The sequence below is a fragment of the Cricetulus griseus genome, chromosome 3 (assembly GCF_003668045.3).
Source record: "Cricetulus griseus strain 17A/GY chromosome 3, alternate assembly CriGri-PICRH-1.0, whole genome shotgun sequence".
Taxonomy (NCBI): Eukaryota; Metazoa; Chordata; class Mammalia; order Rodentia; family Cricetidae; genus Cricetulus; species Cricetulus griseus.
In genome coordinates, this window is record NC_048596.1 from 128,856,718 (window position 1) to 128,877,926 (window position 21,209).

A 21,209-nucleotide genomic window follows, 5' to 3' on the forward strand; every position below is an offset into this window, starting at 1 on the left:
AGCTGCAAGTGCTACTGCTCCCTTACAGTTGGCCCCTCCCTCTTTGTAGTGAGTATGAGAGGGATGAACACTGCAGTGGACACTCAAGAGCAGCCCTCCAAAAAAGCTCCCTGAGGCTGAGATCAGGCCTCAAGTTAAATCTCCCAAGCACAACACAGAGCTTGTCCAACAGAAAGCACACTAGGTAGGTGGATGCATGGATGGATGCATGGGTAGGCAGATGCATGGTAGACAAATGGATGGGTGGGTGGAAGCATGGATGCATGGATGCATGGATGGATGCACGGATTGACGGGTGGGTGGATGGGAAGGTGGATGGATGCTTGGATGCATGCATGGATGGATGGGTAGACAGATGCATGGGTAGATGGGTGGGTGGGTGGGTGGATGGATGGATGGATGGATGGATGGATGGATGGATGGATGGATGGAAGAGCGGACAGATTGATAGAGGATATAGAGGTGAACTGGGAATTAGATAGCTATAAATTAAGTAGATAAATATAAATGGTTAGAGGAAGGGGAAGAGAGGGAGAGAAGAGATGAAGGAAGCAGAAGGGAGAGAAAAGGAGAGTTGTGTATAGGTATATATTCATGTACTAGAAATGAGCAGGGAGACGGGTGCTTTGATGAACAGATAAGTAACTGAGGTCCCACAGCATGTGTCCTTTGGCCATTAGGAAACATAAAATACCAGACCAGCTTTCTCTGGGAGAAATCCCACCCAGCGTCCAGACAGCTGAATCCAATAGCGCTGAAGGCAGCCCAGGCACTATATTGGGCCAGAAATAGCCCAAGGCCCACAGTAGGCACCATCTGGCCCTAGCATAGTGGACATTATATACCACCAGTGCTTGCCCTCGAGAAGCTCTGAAGTGACTAACAAGTCCCTAGAGAAGGAATTTGTCCCCCTGAAAACGTCTGGCATTGAGGTCTGAGGTTACAAAGGGGCTGAATGTATATCATGGATGGGTACCATGGCCCATCTCTGAGTCCATTTCCACCAAGTGACATCTTCACTTGGTCTCATGCTTACCATACTCCTGGGGAGTGGAAGCCATGTTACTTTTAACAAGTGAGCTTCCAGAGTCTTGGATTTGCCAACAGTTACTTGTGAAAGAAGCTCCCAGAGTGTATTTGACTTACCAGGGCACTTCTTCAGACACCCTTATCCCAGAGCCTATAAGGGGAGCAGAGACAGGCAGGACCCATGGACATCATCTCCAGCACCAGAGACTAGCAGGACCACATAAAACCCTCAGACTCAGATCCCGGTGAGACCAGATGAACCTCTGAGGAGTTAGGAGCTTGCCGCACGCGCTTCCGCCATGGCTCACCAACCAGCCCAGCAACGGCCACTGTCCTTTTGGCTCCCCTGCCCTCCGTCTCATCCCGGGAAAGTCTCAGGGACATCCCAGAATCCTCCTCTCTTTTGACACATTCTTGGTCATTCGGTGTCTCCTGTCCTCCAGTGATCCTCTCCTGAAATCAGAAAGTAAGCCAAAGGCATTCATCTCAAACACTGTGATGAGGTCATCCTGGACAGTGCTAGACACTAAGAACCCGGGGTGACCTGGCTTGGCTTGTCCCTACACTTCATGCTGAGACCAAAAGGGACAAGCCATGTCCGAACATACCAGCTAGCCACAGGGAAATGACATTTTGTCATGGGTGCACATATTTACCAGAAGGACCCAAAGAGCAGCCCAGCCAGAAGACTTGAGTAAGGTCAGAGCAAAGCAAGGGAGCTGAGCAGTCAGCCCCAAAGTTTGAGGGATGAACAGATTCAGTTAAACACAAGTCAGAATACTCCAAAACCCCTCAGGCCATCCTGGGCATGCCACACTTCTCACGCCATTATTCTGTACAATCCTGAACAACAATTTATGTGATATTTATACCACACTGGGTGCCCAGGTCATCAAGAGATGATGTCATGTGTTTGGGAGGATGAGTAAAACAGGGACACCATTTTACACAGGGGACTTGAGCATCCAACTTATAGCATCCAAGTAGGGTCCTGAAACCAACTTCCACAGACGCCAACATACAACTACACACCAAAAGGTGGGCAGGAGTATGTGTGTTGCTTGCTTGCATGCTTGCTTGCTTGCTTGCTTGATGTAGGGAGCCGGTTCCTGCATTATCCATTACAATAATGGTGCCTGAAGACACCAAGATGTAAATTACTTCACAGGCGCTGGGTAATCTCCATTCCTTTGATCTCTGCCTATCCCGTGGCTCATTTGGCCTGAGGAGCTGAAGCCATTCATAGGGTAACACGTCCCAGGCGGCTGGCCAGCCTTTATAAGGGATGGTTTTCTTGGTTCAGTGTCTCCGCTCTGGTAAGCTTATGCTCTCCCCTCACAAGATGCATTAAAAGCTTGTCTGCAGAAGGATCCGAGTGTCCTGCGTGTATTTCTTGCTGGCGAGAAAATACAGAGCGCGCGGGACAGCTTGAGATGGGGGTCTCATGTGTTCCAGGTTGTACGTGAACTCTCCATGAAGCTAAAAATAAGCCGATCTTCCTGTCTCTACTTCCTTAGGGTGGGGCTTCTAGGTGTGAACAACCATACCCAGTTTATACAGAGCTTCATGCATGCTAGGCAAGCACGCTACAGACTGAGCTACATCCCAGGCCTAGCTTAAAAGGGGTTACGCTGTGTGAGGAAAGCTGCTGGCAGTAGCCACAGGTTATTAAATGAAAATTCCAGTGCTAGGCATGGGCTACTCGGAATGGGCGACTCCATATGACTTATAGGACAGGGAGGCCCCAGAAGTTCCAGAACAATACAGGCTATTGCACTGTGACTGGTTGCCCACCACAATCATAGGACAAGATCGTACTGCTGACGACAACATGTGTTCTAGCCAAAGGGTAACAGTATATCAAGCTAGAACTAGAAGCTTCCTCCCATTGAGGGACTTTGCATGCTCCACCACTGACAGACCAGTCCAGATGGTGCCGCGTCTGTTATGGGCTGTGAGGCCTGCCCTACAGGAGCAAATATACATCTTGCACTGTAAGCCTTCTCAAAAGCCTATGGCCAGGGTGGGCCAGAGGCCCCAAGGGTGAAGCTACTGTGCTTGCTTAACTAAATGGGCGGGATGTACCTGTTAAAATACCTATAGGGTACCGTTGCTGTTAGCTTTGGTCAGGAAAATCTTCACTTTTCGGTGGTAGGTACTGACTACAGAGACTCGCAAGTGGTCAACGTGCTGAGAGTGAGTGATGGATGTGTGCTCAGCCTCCAATGTGACATCCTGTCACCCCTCCAAGACTCAGAAACATCACAGGAAAACAGGGTGGAGAGAATGTACCAGCCGGAGGAAGAGGGGGAGTGTAGGGGGATGATGTCTTCCAGGCAAAACATGGCCATGGCACTCTTCAGTTCAACAGCTCTGAGCACCTACACAGAACCTCTCGGTATCCAGTGATGGCAGCAGATGTGCTCATGAGGCCCCTCCCCTTCCTGAGGATTTATAGGCAGCTACTGGGTGAAGTAAGCGGGTGAGACATATTCTTGAGTGGTGTAGCAGGAAAGTGAAAGGAGAGCCAGTCAGGAGAAGCCAGTGTGAGGGGGCAGGGGAAGACAGAGGATAACAGAACAATGACTATGATCAAAATGCATTTATATTGGGAAACATAATAAAACTCATTGACTATGATTCATATATGCCAATGTAATTGTTTTTGATGTTTTCCAGACAGGGTTTCTCTGTGTATCCCTGTCTGGCCTAGAACTCACTTTGTAGACCAGGCTGGCCTCAAATTCAGAGATCCACCTGCCTCTGCCTCTGCCTCTGCCTCCCGAGTGCTGGGATTAAAGGTGTGTGCCAGCGTCACCCAGGGAGCGCCAGAGTATTTTTTAAGTTGGCATTCTGCCTTTGAGTGTGCAGACATCCCAAGACACACAAGCATACATTCTAATACTCCAGAATTCCTTCCCCTTCCTCTAAAAGGAAATTTTAAAACTTGGTGACCAGATGAGGCCAATGACTATAGCCTCTGCTCAGAGCCCTAACAGAGCCCTAAGTTAGCCCAGCATTCTGTCAGAAGCCAAAGAAGATAAGAGCCCCTTTCTGCCAGGTAGCAAGGGCTGATGCTTGCCCAAGTACAGCTTTCTAGGAGGATCCAAGACTTAATGGAATAGCTCATGCCTCTGTAGGATCTCCTAAATCCAAATAATCTACCCAACAGAAGGAGCTGTGTTGCTTCTCCTGTACAAGAGTTAGGTTTTAGAGCTGGCTACTTAAGGATTTGAGAGCAATGACCTGGTGCGTGTATGGGCTGGCTCCGGGAAAAAACTCCAAACCTTATCAAATATTGAGCACCGAGGTACTAAAAAGGACTCTGCAACCTGCCTTCCCTCACAAGACTCCAGTCACTCTGGAGAATACAAAGACCTAATACCACTGTCCTCTTTCTAGCAGGAGGAGAGGAACAAGGGGGATTCGCCTTGCTTTTGTTCTGGTCTGTGACCGAACTTCAAATTCGTATTTCCCCAACGGTATTGAGGCCAGTCTTGTAGTTTCCTTCTGGTTTCATGAACCCTTGTCTAGCTGAGAGAATGAACCACGAAAAGTGTAATTCTAAAGACTCCTTATCCCCTTCCTTCTATCCCGAGACAGGGAGATTTTCAGTATTAGTCAGCATCAGCATGGGCCTCTGCCAAAGAGGAGCCCACAGGCCAGGTGTCCAAGGAGCTGCCAGGCAGTCACACACACACACACACACACACACACACACACACACACACACACACACACACACACACACACACACACAAAAAAAAAAAAAAAAAAAAAAAAAAGCAAGGTGGTCACTAGGGAGACGGGAAGGCTGTGGATTGAATGGCATGTCCATACTGTACCTTACGGCTTTCTCCATGATCAAACTGTGAGGCTCCATCACCCTGAGAAGTCTGCCTGGGAGTGTTTGTGCCCTCTTCGGAACATTCAGGGTGCACCGTGCTCCCTAAGAAGAGAAGAGGATAAACAATGGGGCTAGTTCCAACACTCAGGACCCTCCAACACACTGAGGCTGAGGGCCCGCTCCAGCCTCTTAATCCCCACACTTTGGCTTGGGCTATAGTGCACTCGTGTGGGGAGAACTGCATGGTATGAAGAGACACAGAGTAGCAGGAGGCTCGGAGCTGGCGATGTAGCTCAGCTAGGAGAATGCTCAGCATGCAGTGTTCTCTGGCTTCTACCCCGAGCATCACATAAACCATGTGTGGTGGTGTAGACCTGGAATCCCAGTATTCAAGAGGAGTGGGCAGAAGGACCAGAGTTCAAGGTCCTCTCCAGCAGTATAGCAAGTTCAAGACCAGCCTGAGATACACGAGTCTGTCTCAAAAAATATCAAAATGGGGGCTCTATTCAAGCATTTCCCAGCTGCAAGGGGGTGGGGGAATCTGTTTATTCCAGTATTTTCCCAGGTCCTCTCTGCTCACTGTTGCTGGTACTCACAGCTAACTAAATGTCCCACCCCCACTTGCCACCAAGTGGAAAGTATGACTTCCCTGTCTTATTTATATACAGCCCCACACCCTGAAATCGGTGTGGGTCTTGGGATTCAGTTCTCTGTAGGGAAAAAAAATTGGGCAGTTTTTGCATTGGAGCTGAAGATGTATATGTGATGTTTTTGACTATACAATAAATAGATCACTCAGTTGTTATCTATATAAGTATATTAGTAAATGTTTTCTCTAATGGTATAAATTAGCAGAATTTGGTTTGACAAAAATTTAACTCTAAACATTTGAAACCCCTTCAGTACACTTTATCTCTCCCTAATAGTTTTTATGTCATGCAGGAGTAACTGCCCATGGACTTCAGAGTTTATAAATGACTGCAGAAGTTTCACCAGCCTTATCCACTGACTCTAATGCCTAAGAAAGTGCCTGCCTGCACTGTGAACTGTTATCAAATGGAAGAATCTATGAAACAGTGGATGGGTGGATGAATACACCCTGGGGTTTCTAACATTCCTGATATTTTTATGTGCTATGAGATAATTTGTGCTAACAAAAATCAAATGCTTACTTGCATTTCATTCCTAACCAATTAATGTCCCATAGGATTTTTTTTTACATCCCGACTGCTATTTCCTCTCCCACCTCTCCCCCCCAGTTCCTCCTCATCCCCCTTTCACTCCTCCTCTACTTCTCTTCAGAAAAAGACAGACCTCCCATGAATATCAACCAGCCATGATTGCAATGAGACTGGCATCACCTCTCCTATTAAGGCTCAACATAGCAACTGAGTAGGAGGAAAAGGTCCCAAAAGCAGGCATCAGAGTAAGAGACTGCCCCTGCTTCCACTGTTAGAGGTCACACAAGAAGATCAAGCTACACAACTGTAACACATATACAGAGGGCCTAGGTCAGTCCCATGCAGGCTCCCTGGTTGTCGGTTCAGTCTCTGTGAGTCCCTATGAGTTGATTCTGTGGGGTTTCTTGTGGTACCCTTGATACCACTGGGTCCAATAACCCTTCCCTCCCTCCACTGGATTCCCCGAGCTCTGCCTAATGCTTGACTGTGGGCCTCTGCACCTGTTTCCATCAGTTGCTGAATGAAGCCTGTCTGGTGACTATTGGAGTAGGCACCAATCTATGAGTATAGCCAATTTGGTTTGGTTTGGTTTGCCAGACCTGCTATTTGGTTCTATCCTAGGTCTCTAGGATATCCTTGCTTCTGGGTCCTAGGTCTCCAGGCAGTGTCCAGGAGTGATCTCCCTTTCATGAAATGGATCTCAAGCATAATTTTTTTATACACTAGTTGGAAAGGTACATATCTGGGGAACCAGACATTCCGGTACATCAAAGATAAGTACCCGCTGCATTTCAAGACCGTGATGCAGGACAATGGCCACTAGAGGGAGCCATAAAACCTGCCAAAGAGCAGCATTCAGCAAAAATCACCTCAGCAGGTTGGTTTGGCTCTCCACACTCCCAGGCATACTGGATGACCATAAAATTGCTGTTGCTACTATACTATGTAATGTGTGACTATGAGAGCAAACTGAAACAAGACTAGGGCTCCAGTTTGCTGGCCCTCCGACTTAGAAAAGCAGGCCCACCTTTGCATCTCAAATTATTCACTTCTCTGTATAATCCATGTAGGGATTTTTTATTTCTGCTTTAGGTAAGTGTAAGTTGAAGAAAATCATTTTTCCTGTGGATGGCAAGTGAATCCATGATAAGTTCATCTAGAAAAAAAAATTGTGACCCTTTAGAAGGAAAAATAATTTTTGGAGCCGTATGCAATGGTATCGCTCCTCCAGTAACTTTTTTATTTTATTTTATTTTTTGCAAAAGAACATTCCCTTGTTGACATATTCAATTTCATCCCCTCCAGTAAAGAGACTTCAGGCATGTGCAGACTGACTGGGAGATCACATCAGAAGGAATTATGATCCTATCGGTCAAGTTTCAAAGGTTTCCCATGTAACTGAGAACAGGGAGAAAATGCATTTCCCACAAACTACTTCTCTCAAAGGGTCTGAAAAAAATCTAAAACGTCCCAGGGTCATTACAAGCCACAGATGTTATCAACAGCCAAGGCTGTACAAACTTTAAAAGCTCTACTAATGAAGGCGTATCACACACAGGTTCTCAAGCATTTGCACGGAGCCCAAGGGCTCTCCCTTTGAAATGTGCCTGTTTGTGACTTCTCCAAAGTCAGAAGGCATTGACTCCATGGGGAGAACTGCTTATGGGTCCATTTCCACCACACACAAAGTGATGCAGACCCTCTAAAACACTGCTTCTCATACACAAAGTGATGCAGACCCTCTAAAAAACTGCTTCTCACTCACAAAGTAATGCAGACCATCTAAAAACTGCTTCTCACTCACAAAGTAATGCAGACCATCTAAAAACTGCTTCTCACTCACAAAGTAATGCAGACCCTCTAAAACACTGCTTCTCAACTGGTGGACCAAGACCCCTTGGGGGGGGTTCACATATCAGATATTCATAACAGTAGCAGAATTACAGCTATGCAGTAGCAACAAAATAATTTTATGATTGGTGTTCATCACAGCATGAGGAACTGTATTAAGGGGATGCAGCATTAGGAAGGTTGAGAACCACTGATCTAAAATAACTGCCAGGGAACCCTGAGGGTGACACTGGAAACAAATCAGGGTTTAAGGATAAAAAGACCCTTAATTTTTTCTCAAAAATTACAGAATTTGAGTAATCTAATTATAGCCTAATTATAGCAATGGCTCTTGTTCCTGCAAAAGACTTCTGGAACATTCTCTGAAGGTCCTCTCATTTGCTGTTTGGAAGTGAGAGTTGGTGACCCTCAGAGTAGACTAAAGTGACAGGTTTGGCATCTGATTTCCAGACCAGCTTCCTCCTACCAGACCACACAGACTCAGCTCTTGAAATAAACCCCCAGTGGAATTCTCCGTCAGGAAGCCATCTCCCCAATTAGGCCAAAGCATCCTCCTCCCCGCTCAGCCCCTCTGGCCAGGCGATTTTCACATTCCGATATGCATTTCCTTTTTTCACTCCCAGCCAAGGAACAGTGGCATAGTGTCTAAGCACAGAGTTGGACCCTCATTTGTGAAGCTATAAACCTGTACGGATGGCCAGTGCCGCCATGTCCAGGGGCGCAGGCTGGCTTCCCTTCCCTCCTAACACAATGCCACAGGGCAAGCCACTTAACTGCCTCATTAGGATCACAGTCACAGCCCTGCCAGTCTCCTTCCCTGGCACTCCTTCCCCTCATTAATAGCTGTAAGGGCCCATTAAGCCTTACAGCTGAGGGGAGCCATGAAGGCAAGACCTATCACTATTACCATCAATAAGGTCTCAGGCACTTGCCTGTCACCACCTGAGTTAAGTCAGTCACCCATGCAAAAAGGCAGCCTACACCTCTGGCTCATCTGCCCCTAATGAGCCACCTCACCTGCTTCTGCAGAAACATCCTAATGAATGTGATGGATGCCCACATCATGGGGGGTGGGGGGCTACTACTTTAACTTAAGGCAGTACATCTAAACTGCTGGAAGCTTGTCTCCTGGGGACAAGAGGCACCTGTTGGTGAAATGTCCAGGCACCTAAGCTGTAAAGTGAAACCTTCCCCATGTGGGAGTCAGAAAAGCCACCAATAAATCCTGGGACAAGCATGTCTGCATTCCCCTCTAGCCATCTGAAGCTCCCTCCTCCCCTGGGGAACCTGCTATCGAAACCCTACCTTGCTCCCTCAAAGATCTCTCTATCCAAACCTCACTGACAAGCAAGGAGCCACCCAGAACTGGCGACAGTGGGGTCAATGGAAGATAAACAGTGTGTCTGCAGGGCATCATATCATGCTGCCATAAAGATGGCTATTGTCTCAAGTACTCACGCAACTGAACTGTACCAGATGAAGCCAGCCAAAACAAGCATGGATGAAAGAGGAGCTGACAAGGCCCCACCTGTAGCTGAGAAGCCATTGGAGGTTAGTTGGTGGTGGCTGTGGAAGGACAGTTATTTTTCTTTTGTGGCCAGCTGTAGACTGCCTGTTCCCCAGTGGTTGACACCCAAACCCAAACACACACACGCACCACTAACTGGATGCAATGAAATATAAAAAATTTAAATTATTTTAAAAAGTAGATGTGAAGTTAGGAAGAATGGATATAATCACAAGGCATTTTGGACATGGATGAAAGCCACACACACAAAAAAGTAAAACAGTAATAGTGAGATGATACAGGGCTTACATGAGATGGCTCAGTCGGCATGGGGATCTGAGTTCAAATCCTCAGCAACCACATAAAAGTCAGGCATGGTGGCTGACTTCTGGAATTCCAGCGTGGGGACAGAAGAGGGAGGATGCCCCTGACGCTCAGTGGCTAGCCAGTCTAACTGTGGGTATCGATTTCATTGAGAGACCTTGTCTTAAACTTTAAAATGGATAATGACAAAGGAAGACACTCTTGGGCCCCATGCACATAGCTCACAAACATGTACCACACATGTATACATGTACACACAAAATGATTTACACAGCACTATGCAACATTACCATATGGCCATGGACACAGCCTGCACAGGGGAGACTGAAGAGTGGGCTATCACAGCAAACCTTAGTCATATTCGGAATTCTCAACCACATGCACACACTACTCCCTCAAAACAGAGAAACAGGAGATGATCTTTGTAGATGCTTATCTAGTAGTTGTCTTCATAGTGGCCTATCTAGTTAGTAGTTGATCTATGTAGGGGTCTATCTATCTAGTAGTTGATCTATGTAGGGGTCTATCTATCTAGTAATTGATCTTTGTAGTGGTCTGTCTAGTCTAATTGGAGTGTCCAATTCCAGATCTGAAGATCTTTTGGAGCCATGCAGATGAGATGGTCATGGGTGAGAAATACAGAACAAATGTCCCAACTGGGTCTCAGTCCCGCCTTTGTTCAACTATCTACTCAAGAACTGTAACATATACATGAATCAGACTCAGTCAATGGAAGAGAAACTGTCCCCATTTGGGGCAGCTATGGATGCTAAGGTGACCAGACCACTGAGCAGATGTCCGTCCCACTCACCATCTTGAAGTCTCGCCTCCTGAAGATAAATCTTGAGCCAGATGTTGGCACGCTGGCCCCAGGCCCCTGGGGGCTCTACCTCCCACAAGCGCCCTCTCTCGCCTGGACAGGTCAACAGGAACTGCCTGAGGACTGGGAAGAAAAGAGGCAAGCCATGAGTCTGACTCCTGCCCACCCCAGTTCAGCCAGTCAGCTCTCTCTGGGTCCTTGCACACGGCCCTTCTGTGGCTACTGTACACCTTCTCACTATCTGACTCTGCTTCACCGGAACCCCTTTCACCAACTTCCCATGGTACAGAATCATCCCTGTTCATCTCACACCCCACTTCCATCCATCCTGCACTGAGTTTCCAGGGCACCAAATACAAAGATGCTACATTTACATAAAATGTCAGGCACAGCATTTACTTCCCGTGCATGGCCCATCACCTAGATACCTTTCAGCATCTGATGCTATCCATGTGGATGCCATATCAATAGCTACTAGACTGTGATGCTTAGAGGACAATGGCAATGGAAAGGTCTGCACATGTTCAGTACAAGTGCCATTTTCTTTAATGTCTTCAAGCCATAGCCAGTTTGAATTTTGGGATCAGATTCCTCAGATATGATGGACTGCCGGTAGCATGGCAACACAAGCTGATTTTTCAAGGCTCTGGAGGCAGAGTACCCTGGGTTGGGACACTCTGAGCCCTCTCCCCTGATCTTCCTGTTATCTCCTCAGTGTCCTCTCATGGCCATGACCATGTGCACCCCCCTAGGGTCTCACTTCTTGCTATTCTTGGCCATCAACGGACTACAACTGGAACTAACTGAAATGCAAATGGCTGGCCACACCTGTGAGGGACTTTTTTCTTAATTAAATAATTTAAAATGGGAAAACCAGATCTTTGTAGTGAAACAATAGAACCACCTTTACTCTGAGCCAGACTTTCTGCTGGCAGCCTGTATAAAGGACATGGAAGAAGAAAGCTTGCTCTATTTGCCCACTTTCTCTCACTGGCAAGTCCATTCCTTCACCAGCATTAGAGCATACTTCTTCAGGGGTCAGGCATATATGGAAAACCAGCCGAGACATCCAGCCTCATGGACTGAACAACTATGAGACTCTGGGACCTTCAGTTGGTAGAGAGTTGTTGTTGGGTTAGCTAGACCACCACCTGTAAGCCATTCTAGTAAATCAATCTCTCTCTCTCTCTCTCTCTCTCTCTCTCTCTCTCTCTCTCTCTCTCTCTCTCTCACACACACACACACACACACACACACACACACACCATGCCACTTTAATAAATCCAATATATGTGTGTATGTATGCATGTATGCATTCATTCTATAAGTTCTGCTCTTCTAGAGAATCCTGACTAAGACAGTGCCAGTCATTTGAATTAAGGCCCACCCTTTCAAGCTTACTTGACCTTAATAACCACTAAAGGAGGACTATCTCCAAACACATGAATGTGGGGAGCAGGACACAATCCAGTTGCTAACATGTCCCCTCCCGGTGCTCCCTTCACAAACCACTCATCCTCAGCTCCCAGTCGGCCCTTGAAAGCTGGTAGACTATCCACATTTCCTGGATAAGCATTTTCACATGGCACTTGCCCCAACATCAGACAAGAGGGAAAGCCACTTCTGGTCTTGCAGGTAACTGTGAAGACATCACCGAGCAAGCTCTCCTCTACCATTTGCCAGCTCTGGGCAAAAGCCCATGTGGAAGTGCACTACATACGTCAGATGGAAACATACTGGGAAGCACTGGGTGAGCATGTCCTGCCCTCCTAGCCTGACCAGCCTAACTTCTCATCAGGAAAAAAAAAAAAAAAAACAAAAAAACAGCTCCAATGGTAGAGTTGATGCACCATTGAAAGTGTGCCTCAAAGTATGATGATCCCAGGAGAGCTGAGCGCCAGCTGGCAGCCCACCCTACTCTGCTGGCTGTCCCTGCTCCCTCCCCCATCACTCACAGGGGCTGTGCATACAGTAAGGACACCCACCCACACTCCAGAGGTGTCCCTGGAACCAAGACTATATAAGCAGGTGCTGTGGTTGACCCTTGGGAGGACAGACCCAGGACTGAAATACAAGCAGGCCTTCAGTGGGCAGTGGCTGCCATTCTGGAGTCCTAATGCTCTGAGCAGGTTTAAAAAGAGCAGCAGGCTCAACTAAGACATTTCCTTGGGTCCTTGGAGTCCTCGTCTCATGGAGAGAGGTGTAGCTGAATGGGGCCTAAAGAATGGAGTGTAGGGTGGGAGATCTCTTTAGCTGAAGGGCAGAACCATCCTCAGTAAAAGGCTGCTAGGAGTACAGGGTGGCTAAGCCCTCAACAGAAGACGCATGATCCCAAGTTGGCATATTTGGGTCCTTCTCTGCAGGCAAAAGGGGGGGGGGGAATCTCAGGGCAGCAAGGTATGAGCTCTGGAATGGCCATGTCTTTGCTGTCTACATCCACTTGGGGAACAAAAGGCTCTTCAGCTCCTTTGGCAAGTCAGCCTGAAGTGGCCTGTCCTGGGAGGGCACTCCAGAGGAGTTTCAGGATGGAAGGCAGGATGTGGAGAGAGCATGGCAGATGATCTGTGGATAGAAGCCACTTGCCTAGGGACCAGAATTCCTCCCAAACCCAAAAGCCAACTACACCATGCAGGATGCTTCAAACACACTCTCTGAAGACATGAAAAGCTTCCAGAGGTTGATACAACTGGGGGGGGGGTGGAAAATGCAAACAAACAACTAAAACAGCACTCAGGGAACGAACGTGCGAGCTCAGCTGCTTCCCTCCATGACTTCAGAGTAGCAGTCCTGCCACGCTCTAGTTTTCCTTCTTCTTCCCAGAAATACGATGGTCATAAAAACCCAACCCCAAGGCTTCAGAACCATCAAGACAAGAACTGAGACAGGCAGTGGTAGCACATACCTTTAATTCTAGCACTCAGGAGGCAGAGACAAGCAGATCTCTGTGAGTTCAAGGCCAGCCTGGTCTACAAAATGAGCTCCAGGACAAAGAAGGCTACACAAAGAAATCCTGTCTCAGAGGCTGGAAAAAAAAGAAAAAAGAAAAGAAAAAAAAAAAAAGACAAGAACTGAGGCTGGACCCAAAATGAAGTTGGTGAGCTTCACCAGGGATAGGGTCCTGAACGATATTCTGTACACTCGGCCATCCCCAGTGATGTGGAATATGTATGCTCAAGAACAATAAAGACCTCCAGAGAGACCCAGCTGTGGTGATATATTGTTTATGTTTTAATAAAGCTTGCCTGGAGATGAGAATGCAAAGCTAACCACAGCCATAGAGGCTAAGCAGTGCTGGCACACACCTTTAATCCCAGGACTCAGGAGACAGAGGCAGATGATATCTGTGAGTTCAAGGCCACCCAGGGCTACATGAGAGTGAATCAGTCTAAAAGAGGAACAGAGCTCACACCTTTAATCCCAGCACTAGAGAGAATATAAGGAGCTCGGTGCAGTATCAGGCTGCAGTCTGAGATTTGGTGAGGAGCAATGCAGTCTGGAGATACAATCTGAGGACAGGATCGCCCCTTTGGTCTGAGCATTGGTAGAGATCAGAGTTCTCTGGTGGCTGGTCGCTTTGCTTTTCTGATTTTCAGCTTGAACCCCAATATCTGTCTCTGGGTTTTTATTATTTGTGCTACACCCAGCAGGGAGATAGCAGAGGAGGGAGGGTGCCTTCTCCTACAGTGAGGGTGTCAGATGAGCTGGAGGCCCGGGGCCTCTACAGTGCCCCTGAGTGCTTTGGCCTCGCCACAGCTCATAGGCTCCTGCCACATGTTTATAGGACTGTGCTAGGAGTGGAACCCAGACCCTCCCTCGTGCTAGGCAAGCCCCCACCTCGGAGTGCCATCTGCAGCCCTATCAGTTTCAAATGAAAAAGGAGAGTCACTGCAAGGCCCTGATGCAGCTAGTTAATTCCCTGGATTCTGTGTGCCCCTGAGATATTGTTTCTGATTACATATGCTCCTCAACTTATGTCGATTTAAGTGCAAAATCTGTGGCAATGCATATGACACATATAGCCCACAGAGCAGTGCTGACTCTCTTACACATGCTAAAAGGGCCGCTGTGATGGCTCAGCTGGGAAAAGCACTTGCTGTGCAAGCCTGAGCACCTAAGTTCAATCCCTAGGATGCATGGGAGAAGGAGAAAATGAACTCCTGAAATTGCCCTGTGACCACCACCTGAGCACCATGCCTGTGAGCATCTACACACTTGTGTGAGTGCAGGCACACACATACACACCATACACACCCACCACACACACACACACACATTCATACAACACACACACACACACACACACACACACACACACACACACACTTTATAAAGGAAAAGAAAAATACTCAGAACAGAGCCCCTGCAGGACAAACCCATCTAACTCAAGTCTATTCTTCTATTCTTTAATCAGTGTGCAAGGTCTTCATGTGAATATTTGTATCCAAAGCCACCACGAAGACCAAACACCACAGAATCCCGGCTGTTACCACTCTACAGACTGTACGGGAACATACATCACAAGGCCAGGAAGAGGTCAAAACTCTAAACATGAAGTGTGATTTCTACTGAGTATGTATCAAATTCATGCTATTATAAAACTGAAAAATCCCAGGCTGGAGAGATAGCTTAGTGGTTAAGAGCATGGCTGTTCTCCCAGAGGACCTGAGTTCAATTCCCAGTACCCACATGGCAGCTCACAATTGCAATGCACACAAAGTTAAATTATTTTAAAAAAAGAATAAAATTGAAAAACCCCAAGTGGCATCATGGTGAGTTGGGCACCTTCTGCATTATCAAATGTCATCATTTCTCAGGCCCAGAGAGGTCCCCTTTGCAAATCAAACATGAAGGCCCTGGTCATGCTGAAGCTAAAGGAAAAGCCACAGCCCATATCAACCCAGAACAACTCTGAGGCTCATGCTTCAGTCCCCACAGTGCATGTGTTAGCCGTCACTCTTACCCAAATGCTCACACAGGACATGAGGTGGGGGTTACCTCTGTACATTGCAGGAGAAATCGGGCAACTGATACCCAGGGCTTCGTCTTCTGGGAAGGTGTCACAGAAGTCCCTCAGCATGGCTGTCCCCAGTCCTTGGCAACGGTTCTTCCTCCGCACAAACACGGTATCGAAGACAGGCAACAGGTAGCATGCGCTGGTGCCATCACCACAGAGGCTGCCTGCAGGAAAGGAACAGATGTACACTGTCCCCCAGGCTGGATGCTGACTCACCCAGGGTCACTGGTACCACCTGGGAGCAGAATTCACTTCACAAACTAAGTAAACAATGGTGAGATACCAGATCACTCCAAAACACCAGTTCTCTAATGGACCTGTGTGTTTTCTTCAAAGACCCACATAATTAATTGCTCCAAGCACAGAAAATGGACTGGGTCATGGAAATGAAATGCAGCCCTGGAGATTGAGCTTCACCAAAGCCTTGTGAACCCTGCCAGACCTGGCCGCTCACTGAGACCCCGGAGCCAAGGAGGTTTATTGAGGCAACATCAAAGTTCTCCTCGCAGAGGTGAAGTCAGTCTGCAGTGAAGGCAGAGAGACCAACTGGATCCATCTCTAGGTAAATACTTGTTCCAATTACTTCAACAAAGGCTTATGGTGTCCAGTTCTGGCAAAATGCATGGCCCCCAAAACCCGTAAGCCCTCATGCTTCCCATGAAACATGAATGACTGCTGCCACAGAGCAGGAGAGGCCAGATGTTGTAGCCTTCCTGTTTTCCACCTTCTGGGAGAGGTGGTACTTGTCCCTATTGAGATTCAGAAAATGAATAACTTTCCAAGCCCAAAAAGGGAAGATTCGGGTTTAATTAGATGGACTAAATTATAAGATACACAATTGTTCCCACAGCCACAATGATTCTCTTCCTGTATCCACACAGGATACAGATGTGTGTGATTTTTAAAGGTTTTTTTTTTTTTTTTTCATTAAGAAATGGGGTCTGTTCTTCTCCCAGTCAGTCTAGGCTGACCTGTGACTCACTTAAGCAACAGAATGGGGCAGAGTGATAGATACTGTACCAACAGGGCCTGGGTCTCATGGGGTCCAGTATGGCTCAAATTGTCTCTCAGATACCCACCTCCATCACAAAACCAAGTGTAGGCCAACCTGTTACTATGAAGGAGATGTGATTCAGGAGCCCTGCTTATCCCAGCCTACCTCTAGATAGCCCAAGAAGCAGAAGCATCTATCCAACACACAAGTCACCATGTTCACACAGAAAACCCACCGAGACTAGAAAGCCACCCGGCTAAGCCCAGTCCAAAGCACAAAGAGTGTCTGTGGTTACATGAAGCTATTCTTTCATGCCATGAATGAATACACAATCTATGTCCAACAAGGAATCTCAATTCAATGAAGGCAGTCATTGTAAAAATATTTGGGATTTCACATCAGTTTGTTTGGAAATTTACAGGTTCGGTTTCTATAGGGTAAGAACAATTTGAAGTCTTCTGTAGACCAGAGATCCACCCACCTCTGCCTCCCGAGTGCTGGGTTTAACGGCGCGTGCCGCCACCACCCGGCCCTTCTGTCCTTGTTTCTCCTATTTATTCTGCCTACCAGCCCCGCCTATCCTTGCTCCTACCTCACTATTGACTGTTGAGCTCTTTATTAGAACCACCAGGTGTTTTAGACAGGCACAGTAATGCAGCTTCACAAAGTTAAAGAAATGCAGCATAAACAAAAGTCACACACCTGAAATTAATATTCTACCACAGATTCTAAATGAAGTGCAAAGTTTCCTGTATAACCAACATTGCTTTGAAAGGAACAGAGCTAGAAATGTAGCAATGCCCATTTTATGGCTTTGTTGGGTGTCCAGTGTGACAAAATCACAAAGAACTACAGATCAATGGCAAACCTGAGAAGACAGAATACCAACTCTTTTAAAATCATTTTTCATTCTTTATTTATTTACTGTATGTGAGAGAGAAAGAGGGCATGTAAGAATGCACACACGGGGCTGGAGAAATGGTTAAGAGCACTGACTGCTCTTCCAGAGGTCCTGAGTTCAACCACATGGTGGCTCACAACCATCTATAGTGAGATCTGGTGCCCTCTTCTGGTCTGCATGCATACATACTATACAATATGAATGGAAGGAAGGAAGGAAGGAAGGAAGGAAGGAAGGAAGGAAGGAAGGAAGGAAGGAAGGATGGAAGGAAGGAAGGAAGGGAGAAAAAGAAAGCACACACATGTGATAGCAGGTGTGCGGAGGGCAAAGAACAATTTGCAGGAGTCAGTTTTGCCTTCTACCACGCGGGTTATGGGACTACCAGGCGTGGCAGCAAGTGCTTTCACCCAACCCGACCCCAGCCATCTTGCCAGGCCCAGAAATCAACTCTTCTATGTTGATAACACAGGTGCTAAGACAATTCTATGGGGAGAGAATACTTTTTGCCACAAATAGCAGTGGAATGACTTGACACACAAGATGTGTTGAGAGCAAACAACACATTACTAGTGGAGGAAGATGCTCCTGTGGGCAGACCAACATTCTGATTATAACAAGCTGGAACAAGCCAATCTGAGAGGTGATGAAAAGATGACGGTTGCCAGGGTGGAGGTAGCGGATGAGCTGTTGGAGCATAGGATACTCGGGACACAAACTGCCCTACATACACAGAGCATCCATCACTATGGGAGAACCCTCATGTACACTATGACAATTGGCTAACAATAACGTGGTCTAAGAGCTGACTTGTGTCTCTCTAGCACTCATGTGCTGAAGTCCAAACCCTTCAGAATATAACTGTATTTAGGTAGGATGCTGTTAAAAGACAGAGTGGGGTTAACATGAAGCTATTGGGCTTTGCCCTCATCCAATATGGCCACTGTTCATAAAGAAGAAATATGGACGAAGAGAAACACAGCAGAGATACACAGTGAGAAAGTGGCTACATGCTAAGCAAGGAGACGCCTCAAGAGAGAACAGACCTGCCTCATACCAGGATGTTGAAGCCTCTGGAACCAGGTGAAAATTAATTCTTGTTGATTCTATCTAAGGGTTGTATCTCTTGTGATGGTTCAAACAAACTAAGGCATACATCGGTGTTGTTGGTTCATGGATCAAATGCATGCAAGATACTAATCATACCATGCTGGTTACTTTCTGTCAACTTGACACAAACTAGAGTCAGCTAGGAAGAGAGTTTCTCAACTGAGGAATTGCTTGCATTAGGCTGGACTGTGAGCATGTCCATTGGGATATCTTTTTTTTTTTTTTTTTAATGAGTGCTGTCAAAGGACCCAACCCACCATGGGTGCTGCACCTGCCCAGAAGATCCCAGGTGCTCTAAGCAAGCTGAGTAGGCAAGCCAGTAAGCAGCACTGCTCTATGGCCTCTGCTCCAGTTCCTGTCTTGAGTTCCCTAATTTTCCTGGAAGTATAACAGGAAATAAGCTCTTTCTTCCCTTAGTTGCTCTTGATCGTGGGATTTACCACAGAGATGCAAGAAAACTAGAACACAATGGAAACTGGGGAGATTAACTCCAGGGAAACTGAACTTTTGCCTGAATATTTTTCTGTAAATCTAAAACTGCACTAAAATATAGTGTCCCTCTTATAATGTACTAGAGGCTGAAGACATAGCCAGGGTGCTAAGCCCTGTGCTGAAACCACCAAAAAGGAGGGTGGCATTTAAAGTTTGTTTGTTTTTAATTGAACTCTTTTGTTGTGGAATATTAGTTTAAGATGTGTTACATTCATTTATGCTGTGGAATATTTAATGAAACAAAGCTGTGTGCCATCCTTTTATGTTGCATGTGTTTAACTCTGTGGCACTGTGTTACTTTGCCTGTCTAAAACATCTATTGGTCTAATAAAGAGCTAAATGGCCGATAGCTAGGCAGGAGAAAGGATAGGAGGGGCTGGCAGGCAGAGAGAATAAATAAGAGGAGAAATCTAGGCTAGAGAGGGAGAAAAAGGGGAAGAGCTAGGAGCAGGAGAGGGAGAGGAGGAGCCACACAGCCAGCCAGCCGTGGAGTAAGAAGGAAAGAAGATATATAGAGAAAAGAAAGGTAAAAAGCCCAGAGGCAAAATATAGTTAAAGAGAAATGGGGTAATTTAAGTTAGAAAAGCTGGTTAGAAACAAGGCAAGCTAAGGCCAGGCATTCATAAGTAAGAATAAGTCTCTGTGTATTTATTTGGGAGCTGGGTGGCAGGCCCCCAAAGAGGGGAAAAAAAAAAAAAAAACTACACCCTTTCTTCACATCGTTTACAAAAACAAACTCAAAACGGATCACAGATAAAAGGATAAGAGACAAGTTTATAAAGCTCTTAGCATGGAAAAAAGAAAGATGCCTTGACAACCCTGAGTTGACAAGGAGTTAATAGATTCAGCAACAAAGGCACAACTAACTGGCAACTCAGACTTGATCAGAATTTTTACATTTCTTTCTTCAAAAGTCCTTATTAAGAAAAACAAAAGGCCAAAGCAATAGACTGTCAACAGAAATGTTTACAAATCACATTTCTCATAAAAAGGCTTACTGAGAACCAGAATAAAGAGCTCTTACAATTCAATAAAAAATAAAAACAAGTATCCTCATTAAAATTGTGCAAAAGCCTTGAACAAACCTTTAAAGAAGACGTCCACATGGCTATCGATGAAAATCAGCTAACACCACTCACAATTAGGAAAATGGAAGCTAAAACCACAGCAAAATGCCACTCTGGGCCATAACGGCTAGAATCAAAGGACAAAGGATAGTAAGTGACGGCAGGGACATGCAGAAATCAGAGCCCTCACATGTGGTTAATGGAAGTGCACAATGGTAGAGCCAGACTGCACAGCTATTTGGCAGTTCCTTTAAAAGATAGACATGATCTTTCCAAATGACCCAGCAATTGTACTCCTAGGAGCCTACCCAAAAGGAAGGAAAACACTTCCATGCAAACAAGTAAGAGAATGTTTATAGCCGCCCTACTCACATAGTAAAGCCTAGAAGCAATCCATCAGCTGATAGGTTCACAAGCAAAGTACAGCGTATTCATAAGGCAGGATCATGTGGCAATAAAAAGAAACACAATGCATACGTACGATTTACAGGAGCTGCAAAACACTTCCCTAAGTGAAAGCATGGCTGCTCTAACACCTGGTCCATGCTAACTGGCAGAGGCAGGAGACGGCTCAGCCATTGCCTACGGCTGCAATGGAGACAAATGGCAGCCGACACCACCCACTGAGGCTGGATTTTGGTGATAATTACATAGCCCTTTAAATTCACTACAACCCCTGAATTTTACATTTAGGGTAGGCAGATTTTATAAGCTATAAACTTATACTGCTATAAAAATGTATCTTAAAAGACACAGTGAGAGTTTGTACAATAAGGTGAGTCGGTTTACAGGCATCTACTATATATTCCCAACACAAAGTGGCAGGTTACCCAGATTTGATCATGACACATGCATACACATAGCAAACAATCATGCTGCACCTCATAAATATGTAAAAATTATGTGTCAGTGTAAAAAGGTACAATGAACTAATATGGGCAGACTTCCACATCCTCACTGTGGCATTTGAACAAGTGCACCCCACCTCCCTGCCAGCCTACCCATGCACATGCATGCATACACACACAGATAAATTCAGAAAACACCTTTAGAAATAAAGTATCAAGACAAGTAA

At 46.2% G+C, this 21,209-nt stretch overlaps 1 protein-coding gene across 1 annotated transcript in view; it reads right to left on the minus strand.

The window, feature by feature from the left end:
- Positions 1-389: 389 nt before the first annotated feature.
- Positions 390-21,209, minus strand: part of Fam169b (family with sequence similarity 169 member B) — an 84,418-nt gene continuing 63,598 nt past the window's right edge. The window contains exons 6-9 of the mRNA XM_035442459.1: positions 15,555-15,737; positions 10,551-10,682; positions 4,875-4,978; positions 390-1,482 (exon numbers count right to left, since the gene is read on the minus strand). Coding sequence (XP_035298350.1) covers positions 1,237-1,482; positions 4,875-4,978; positions 10,551-10,682; positions 15,555-15,737 — 665 coding nt within the window. The 3' untranslated portion in view covers positions 390-1,236. The remainder of the gene's footprint in view (positions 1,483-4,874; positions 4,979-10,550; positions 10,683-15,554; positions 15,738-21,209) is intronic.